Below are 9,679 nucleotides of genomic sequence, written 5' to 3'. Positions count from 1 at the left end.
CCATTTGGGGGGGGGGGGGTCTTCAAGTATAGTATACGTTTTGTAAATTATATCGATGTTTAAGTTGTTGTTTTTTTTTTTAATTTTTCAATTGTTGTGGTGGTTGTTGTTTTATGGAATGCAATATTTTGTAACCGTCGAGCTGAATCTTTTCCTCTTAATTTGGTCCCCGTGTCTGAATGGGACTTGTGGGTGATCTCACTCAAAGCACGTTGAAGACTGGCTCTTGGAATCTGATTCTGTTCATTGTTTAAACCAATCCCCCTTTTTCTTTGTTGTTCCTGATGCTTTCAATTGTGAATCTAAAGTTGTTGTTTTTTTTTGTTTGTTATTTTTTGTTTGGGGGAGGGAGGGGGGGGGGAGAGGCGGTCACTCGCCAATATTCTTTCTTTAATAAGCGCTGGAATTACCAGAGTCATGCGAGAACATTCGAAAAAGAAAAAGATTATGGTGATAATGCATGATATTATTTTTTAATTCCTGAGAACAAAATATAATAGATAGATAAATAAAAGCCAAACAATCCATGGTTGTCTTTTCCCCAGCTGGTGGTCATGTTTGAAATGTGTATTCCACTCGTGCTCTTTGTCATCTTGTTGTTGATTAGGGAGAAACTTCCAGCCACCAAGAAGCATGTCGGTGAGTAGAATGGTATTGTTGTAGTGGTAGTAGTAGTGGTGGTGATTGTTGTAGTGGTAGTAGTAGTGATGGTGGTGGTTGTAGTAGTGGTAGTTTTAGTAGTAGTAGTAGTAGTAGTAGTAGTAGTAGTAGTAGTAGTAGTAGTAGTAGTAGTAGTAGTAGTAGTTAGTAGTGTGGTAGTAGTAGTTGTAGTAGTGTAGTAGTAGTAGTAGTTAGTAGTGTGTAGTAGTAGTAGTAGTGTAAGTAGTAGTGTAGTATAGTAGTATGTAGTAGTAGTAGTTGGTAGTGTGGTGTGTAGTAGTGTGTAGTTAGTAGTGTAGTAGTAGTAGTAGTAGTAGTAGTAGTAGTAGTAGTAGTAGTGTGTAGTAGGTAGTGTGTAGTAGTGTAGTAGTAGTAGTAGTAGTAGTAGTAGTAGTAGTAGTGTGGTGTGGGTTGTAGTAGTAGTAGTAGTAGTAGTAGTAGTAGTAGTAGTAGTAGTAGTAGTAGTAGTAGTGTAGTGGTGTGGGTGTAGTAGTAGTAGTAGTAGTAGTAGTAGTAGTAGTAGTAGTAGTGTAGTAGTTAGTAGTATGTGGTGGTGAGTGTGAGTAGGTAGTAGTAGTATGTAGTAGTAGTAGTAGTAGTGTAGTAGTGTAGTGGTAGTAGTAGTAGTAGTAGTTAGTAGTATAGTAGTAGTAGTGTAGTAGTAGTAGTTAGTTATAGTAGTAGTAGTAGTAGTATTAGTAGTAGTAGTAGTAGTAGTAGTAGTGTAGTAGTGTAGTAGTAGTAGTGGTAGTAGTAGTAGTAGTAGTAGTAGTAGTAGTAGTAGTAGTGGTAGTGGTAGTAGTAGTAGTACAATTAGTGGTAGTGGTAGTGGTAGTAGTAGTAGTTGTAATATTCCATCCACATGCAATCCTTTCCTCCAGCCCGAAACCACGTCCAAGCCCTCCCCTCCACCGGCCTTCTATCCCTGGTCCAATTGTTTTGTGAAGGAGGACAGGTGGACCAGCATGGCTTTCTCAATTTCTCTTCAGACAAGTCAGTTTTTATCATTGTCATTATCATCTTCATCATCCTCATCATCATCATCATCATCGTCATCATCATCATCATCATTGTCATCATCATCATCATCATCATCATCATCATCATCATCATCATCATCATCATCATCATCATCATCATCATCATCAACTCCCTCATGCATTCTTTTCATACTGCCCCAACCCCAATCAGTGGTCTTGACATATGCTGCAGACGTGAATGGAACCAATGACGTCATACCACGTCATCCTGTATCTGTGTCACTCACAGGCTGTACTTTCCCACTCTGGAAAATCGTCTTTTTCAAATTTTGGCCATAAAACTTGTTCCACAAATATCGATGAATTTAAATGACCTTCATCTTGGCAAAAACTCTCAAACCTGGGACTTTATTGAAGACTTTGCTAAGTCCCAGGTTTGACAGATTGTGCCAAGATGCAGGTTATTTAATTCGACGAATATTTGAAGAACGAGTTTTCTCGCCAAATATTTTAATATGAGTTTTTCCAGAGTACGGCAAGGAAGTTTTGTGGCCAAATTTTGAAATAGGTGATAATTCCGAGTACGTCAGTGTATGGATTAACGTCAATCAGCTCTGACGGCAGATATACTGTCTCATGTGTTTACTACAGCTGTTACCATTTTTTATACCCCCCCCCCCCCATCTCTCTCTCTCCCTCTCTCTCTCTCTCTCTCTCTCTCTCTCTATCTATATATCTCTCTCTCTATCTCTCTCTCTCTCTCTCTCTCTCTCTCTCTCTCTCTCTCTCTCTCTCCCCTCCCCTTCATCACTCAACCCATCCCACTCCTCCTCTCTCTCTCTCCCTCCCCTTCTTTCTATCTGTTCCTCCTCCTCTCATTGTGTATCATCATGTTCATAGCTGACTGTGTCGATTGTTTGTCTTAGTTTTACAGCCTTTCCTGTAGGTGATTTGAAGCCAGGCTTATACTTACCCAAAGATGGACAGGACGATATAAAAGGCAGCCAAAAAACCACAAATATATTGTGTGTTGTGTCGCCAGATTGGCTTGAATCTTTTGTCTGGTTTAGTTTTTGTTTTGTTGTTTTTTTAGAAATTCACGTAAGAAGCTTATGCAGGCAACATTGTGAAGCCATTTTTATTGACCGATATTTGAGTTAGATACGTAGAAAACAGCCTTGTGGTGTGTGATAATGATCTGCTGTTCCCTCTGGCCTGTAGAAGAGGTTATTATTATCATCATCATCATCATCATCATCATCATCATCATCATCATCATCATCATCATCATCATCATCATCATCATCATCATCATCATCATCATTCATCATATTATTATTATTATTATTATTATTATTATTATTATTATTATTATTATTATTATTATTATTATTATCATTATTATTATTATTATTATTATTATATTGTATTATATATTATATATATATATATATATATATATATATATATATATATATATATATATATATATATATATATATTATATTGTTATCTTACACCAGTGCCTGCTCTTTCATATTTTATATCGACTTTCTGATCATTACAAATATAAGAAACATTTTAAAAAAATGATTAAGTAACTAAAAGACAAAAATAGCATTTTCAAGACACCAAAGATTGATATGGTTCCCACTGTTAACACACAATCAATCAAAATACTCTTCTTCAAGTAATATATGATATAGTTCCCACTGTTAACACACAATCAAAATACTCTTCTTCAAGTAATATATGATATAGTTCCCACTGTTATCACACAATCAAAATACTCTTCTTCAAGTAATATATGATATGGTTCCCACTGTTAACACACAATCAATCAAAATACTCTTCTTCAAGTAATATATGATATAGTTCCCACTGTTATCACACAATCAAAATACTCTTCTTCAAGTAATATATGATATGGTTCCCACTGTTAACACACAATCAATCAAAATACTCTTCTTCAAGTAATATCATATATGATATGGTTCCCACTGTTATCACACAATCAAAATACTCTTCTTCAAGTAATATATGATATGGTTTCCACCTCAGGCACCTCATATTCCTCACATTATTTCCTTGCACTAAACAGTTAGAGGTTGTCGGGTCTGCGTATCCATTTAATTGAAATTTCATCAATCTGCGGCCATGTGGTCTTGTGGTATGACACTCGCTTTAGGATCAGAAGTTCCTGGGTTCGAGCTACGCTCTGCGCATAGTTGAGTCCTTGGAAAAGGCTCTTTACTCACAATCTCTCATACTTTTGATGTATGAAATTTGATAAAAACCCTTGCTCACCTAACGGTCTGTGGTATGACACTCACCTCCAAACTGGAGGATCAGGGGTTCGAGTCTCGCTTTGAGCGACGCATAGATAAATCTTTTAAAAAGACTCTTTAACTCATTTACTCTCATTGTACTCATGTGTAAAATGAGTACCTGGCCATTGTCTCTGAGAGAAAAAAAATTGTAATTTTTCCTCACAGGGGTCATACCTCATCCTCCATGTTTAGTGTTGCTGTTGGCTTGGGACCCTTGTAACCTGCTTGGAGCACGTTTAGTGGATAATAAATGCTCAAGTTTTGTTGTTTTTTTCAGCCAACTGGAGAGACTTCTAGAACAGCTTCAGACGGTAGCAGAGGACCACGATTTCTTCCAGCCAGGCATGTCCCCACAGGAAATGGATGATCTTCCGGAAATGTATCAGGCTGTCATTGATGACCCTGCCTTCATGATTAACTCTCTCAGGAATGCTTCAGGTACAGCCCATTCGGCATGCTTAACCCTCTCAGGAATGCTTCAATTCCAGTATTGGTGTTTGATATTTGGTCATCAAATATTGTATGTCTTTGGACTTCAATAATCCTCCTTCAGTGGGCCAGGATGAGTTGTTACTTGTAGCATATCCCTGTGTTACTACTTATGAATTAGTTGTCAGTTGTGACATATCCCTGTGTTACTACTTATGAATTAGTTGTCATTTGTAACATATCTCTGTGTTACTACTTATGAATTAGTTGTCAGTTGTGACATATCCCTGTGTTACTACTTATGAATTAGTTGTCAGTTGTGACATATCCCTGTGTTACTACTTATGAATTAGTTGTCAGTTGTGACATATCCCTGTGTTACTACTTATGAATTAGTTGTCAGTTGTGACATATCCCTGTGTTACAACGTATGAATTAGTTGATACTTGTAAATTATCCATGTCGTACTACTGACAAATTAGATGTCTCTTGAGACATATCTCTGTGTTACTACGACTTATGAATTAGTTGTCATTTGTAACATATCTCTGTTACAACTTATGAATTAGTTGTTACTTTTAAAGTATCCATGTGTTACTACTTATGAATTAGATGTCACTTGAGACATATCTCTGTGTTGTGACATATCTCTGTGTTACAATTTATGAATTAGTTGTCAGTTGTGACATATCCCTGTGTTACTACTTATGAATTAGTTGTCAGTTGTGACATATCCCTGTGTTACTACTTATAAATTAGTTGTCAGTTGTGACATATCCCTGTGTTACTACTTATGAATTAGTTGTCAGTTGTGACATATCTCTGTGTTACTAGTTATGAATTAGTTGTCAGTTGTGACATATCTCTGTGTTACTAGTTATGAATTAGTTGTCAGTTGTGACATATCTCTGTGTTACTAGTTATGAATTAGTTGTCAGTTGTGACATATCTCTGTGTTACTAGTTATGAATTAGTTGTCAGTTGTGACATATCTCTGTGTTACTAGTTATGAATTAGTTGTCAGTTGTGACATATCTCTGTGTTACTAGTTATGAATTAGTTGTCAGTTGTGACATATCTCTGTGTTACTAGTTATGAATTAGTTGTCAGTTGTGACATATCTCTGTGTTACTAGTTATGAATTAGTTGTCAGTTGTGACATATCTCTGTGTTACTAGTTATGAATTAGTTGTCAGTTGTGACGTATCTCTTTCTGGGTAGGGTTCCCGACCTCCCATTGTGGGCAGGGAGGTAATTGCTGTGTCTTCCACCCCCCCCCCTTATAGCTGTTTTCCAACATGCTTTCTGTCTTTGTCTTGGAATGAGATTACTTGGTTTTGTCCTGGCCCTGGCCGGATACCCTAGCTGGGAGGGAAACAGTCAAATGTGTAGTTAGTTTTGGGAGAAGATATTTTTTTCCTTGTAAATCATCTCTCTGTTATGCACTGTATTATGTTTTGTTTACATATTATTTATAACTTGTAAACATTTGAGTGTATCATTCTTAGTGGAGTCTTTTGCTCGTGTCTGGATGAGACTTTTAGGTCTGGGTGGGGATCCTGACCTCCCATAGCGGGCAGGGGGGTACATACTGTGTCATCTATCCCCTTATATCTGTTTTCCAACATGCTTTCTGTCTTTGTCTTGGAATGAGATTACTTGGTTTTGTCCTGGCCCTGGCCCGAGTCCTGGCTGAGAGGGAAACAGTCAAATGCATAGTTATTGTTTTGGGAGATGATATTTTTTCCTTGTAAATCATCTCTCTGTTATGTATTATTATATTTGTGTTATTGTGAATGTATAATGTAAGCATTTGAGTGTATTCCTCTTTGTTGGATTTTGTGCTTGTGTCCGGATGAGACTTATAGGCGATCTCAAGCTAAGTACATTGATGGTATGCTCTTGGAATCTACATCTGATCCCTATTTGTTCTCAGTTCCCCTTTGTCTTACTCTCTCTTGGCTGATTTAATTGTAATTCTAGAACTTTCGACTATCCCATTTTCTTCCTTTTTACTGGCGCTAATATAACCTAAATGTGTTGCAAGCGCCGTAAAACCCTTAAAAACATAAAAAACAGACTTTTAGGTGATCTCAAACTAAGTACTTTGATAGTTTGCTTTTGGAACTTACATCCGTTTCCTATTTGAACAAATTCCCCTTTGTCTTACCTTTTCTTGTGTGCTTGAATTGTAATTCTAGAAATGTTAACTATCTCATTTTCTTCCTTTTTACTGGCGCTGATATGACCATAATGTGTTCCAAGCGCCATAAAACCCTTAAAAACAAAAACAAAGAAAGAAACATATCTCTTTGTAACTACTGAGTGGTCATTTATAACATATCCACGTGTTACTACTTAGAAAATGAGTTGTCACTTGTTGGTATGTTCTGGCATTTGGACTGTCAGCAACCCTAACCCTCCCCGCCCCTATCTTATCCTCACCACAGACATCCGATTTGGGGCCATCCTACAAGACACAGAAAAGTTCCGACATTTCCTGATCCACAACCTGTCCATACCCAAAGATGAAGCTGATTTCTTGCTGGATTCCAACATACACGTCAAGGAGGTAGGCCTTATGCTGGTTTTCTTTTTCTTCTTTTCATTCGTCTTCTTTGGGTAGAGAAGAAGCTTGATGAATAAGACCCATCAAATCCTACAACTACAACTATCTCTTTCAACTCCTGCCTACAACAATCTCTTTCAACTCCTACCTACAACAATCTCTTTTCTTTCAACTCCTACCTACAACAATCTCTTTCCTTTCAACTCCTACATACAGCAATCTCTTTTCTTTCAACTCCTACCTACAACAATCTCTTTCCTTTCAACTCCTACCTACAACAATCTCTTTTCTTTCAACTCCTACCTACAACAATCTCTTTCCTTTCAACTCCTACCTACATCTCTTTCCTTTCAACTCCTACCTACAACAATCTCTTTCCTTTCAATTCCTACCTACAACAATCTCTTACTCATTCAACTCCTACATACAGCAATCTCTTTCTCGTTCAACTCAACTCTTACCTACAACAATCTCTTTCTCGTTCAACTCTTACCGACAACAATCTCTTTCAAATCCTACCTATACCAATCTCTTTCATGTACTATGTCATCGTTTCTTTCATTTTACACTTTTGGCAAATCAAGCATTTTCTATGTGAACAGTTTTATAGACTTTATTTTATTATTTACCATTGGATGTGAATTGACTTGAAAGCGATACATTTCGATTCAATACTGGGTGTATCATTTTGAAGCAAGCGTATCGTGGACACAGTCATCACAATGACACTGTTTGACATGTTTTTGTTTCCAAACCTTCCTCAGATTTATCACTATATATTTGGTGGGACCCTGGGCCTGGCAGCACAGACCATTCATCCCTCCATCTTACAAAGACTCCGGCGTGACGCCGATCTTCATCAAACTGTTGGGTCTGACCCGGACAGGGAAAATGACAATACAGTCCACTTGACATCATCATCATCATCATCATCATCATCATCATCATCATCATTGTTATCATCGTCATCTCCATTGATATCATCCATATCATCATCCATTCTGAATGCTGCTATGGAGAAAGCTGTACCCTCCATGTTTGAAGAAATCATTTCTAGACAACTGGCCTCCAACACTGCGACCCTTGAACTCTACCACTCCTTCTTGGACTCTTTGGCTAAACAGATGGGTGCTGAGAAGCGGGACAAACTCATCGCAGATTTGGTGATGAAAGTCATGTCCCAACCCACTGACCTAAACAAGGTCAAGGTCATGACGTTATTGAAGGCATGGATGAAAGAAGAAGAGTCTTTGAGTCCAAAAGACGAATTGGAGATAGTGGAAGCCATCCTGAAGGCAATTGAAGAGTACAAGAAATCCATTATTATTCAACCACAGTGGATTGTTAAAGTCATCAAGGTAAACACACATACGTGTTATTTATACACTTGGAATCCGTATTTATTATTTATACACTTGGAATCCGTATTTATTATTTATACACTTGGAATCCGTATTTATTATTTATACACGTGGAATCCGTATTTGTTATTTATACACGTGGAATTTGTATTTGTTATATATACACGTGGAATCCGTATTTATTATTTATACACGTGGAATCCGTATTTATTATTTATACATTTGGAATCCGTATTTATTATTTATACACGTGGAATCCGTATTTATTATTTATACACTTGGAATCCGTATTTATTATTTATACACTTGGAATCCGTATTTATTATTTATACACTTGGAATCCGTATTTATTATTTATACACTTGGAATCCATATTTATTATTTATACACTTGGAATCCGTGTTTATTATTTATACACGTGGAATCCGTATTTATTATTTATACACTTGGAATCCATATTTATTATTTATACACTTGGAATCCGTGTTTATTATTTATACACTTGGAATCCGTATTTATTATTTATACACTTGGAATCCATATTTATTATTTATACACGTGGAATCCGTATTTATTATTTATACACTTGGGATCCGTATTTATTATTTATACACGTGGAATCCGTATTTATTATTTATACACATGGAATCCATATTTATTATTTATACACGTGGAATCCGTATTTATTATTTATACACTTGGAATCCGTATTTATTATTTATACACTTGGAATCCGTATTTATTATTTATACACGTGGAATCCGTATTTATTATTTATACACTTAGAATCCGTATTTATTATTTATACACTTGGAATCCGTATTTATTATTTATACACGTGGAATCCGTATTTGTTATTTATACACGTGGAATTTGTATTTGTTATATATACACGTGGAATCCGTATTTATTATTTATACACGTGGAATCCGTATTTATTATTTATACATTTGGAATCCGTATTTATTATTTATACACGTGGAATCCGTATTTATTATTTATACACTTAGAATCCGTATTTATTATTTATACACGTGGAATCCGTATTTGTTATATATACACGTGGAATCCGTATTTATTATTTATACACGTGGAATCCGTATTTATTATTTATACACTTGGAATCCGTATTTATTATTTATACACGTGGAATCCGTATTTATTATTTATACACTTGGAATCCGTATTTATTATTTATACACTTGGAATCCATATTTGTTATTTATACACTTGGAATCCGTATTTGTTATTTATACACTTGGAATCCGTATTTATTATTTATACACTTGGAATCCGTATTTATTATTTATACACTTGGAATCCATATTTATTATTTATACACGTGGAATC

At 36.0% G+C, this 9,679-nt stretch overlaps 1 protein-coding gene across 1 annotated transcript in view; it reads left to right on the top strand.

The window, feature by feature from the left end:
- LOC144980224 (ATP-binding cassette sub-family A member 2-like) overlaps window positions 1–9,679 on the top strand; it is a 99,939-nt gene that overhangs the window by 20,266 nt on the left and 69,994 nt on the right. Inside the window, exons 2-6 of the mRNA XM_078927821.1 lie at window positions 546–639; window positions 1,542–1,653; window positions 4,248–4,408; window positions 6,850–6,971; window positions 7,733–8,326. Coding sequence (XP_078783947.1) covers window positions 546–639; window positions 1,542–1,653; window positions 4,248–4,408; window positions 6,850–6,971; window positions 7,733–8,326 — 1,083 coding nt within the window. The remainder of the gene's footprint in view (window positions 1–545; window positions 640–1,541; window positions 1,654–4,247; window positions 4,409–6,849; window positions 6,972–7,732; window positions 8,327–9,679) is intronic.

The sequence above is a fragment of the Berghia stephanieae genome, chromosome 9, assembly GCF_034508935.2.
Source record: "Berghia stephanieae isolate SIO BIC M18660-M18661 chromosome 9, UCSD_Bste_1.3, whole genome shotgun sequence".
Taxonomy (NCBI): Eukaryota; Metazoa; Mollusca; class Gastropoda; order Nudibranchia; family Aeolidiidae; genus Berghia; species Berghia stephanieae.
The sequence above is the reverse complement of the archived record's forward strand: the minus strand, read 5'-3'. Positions and strand labels throughout refer to the sequence as shown.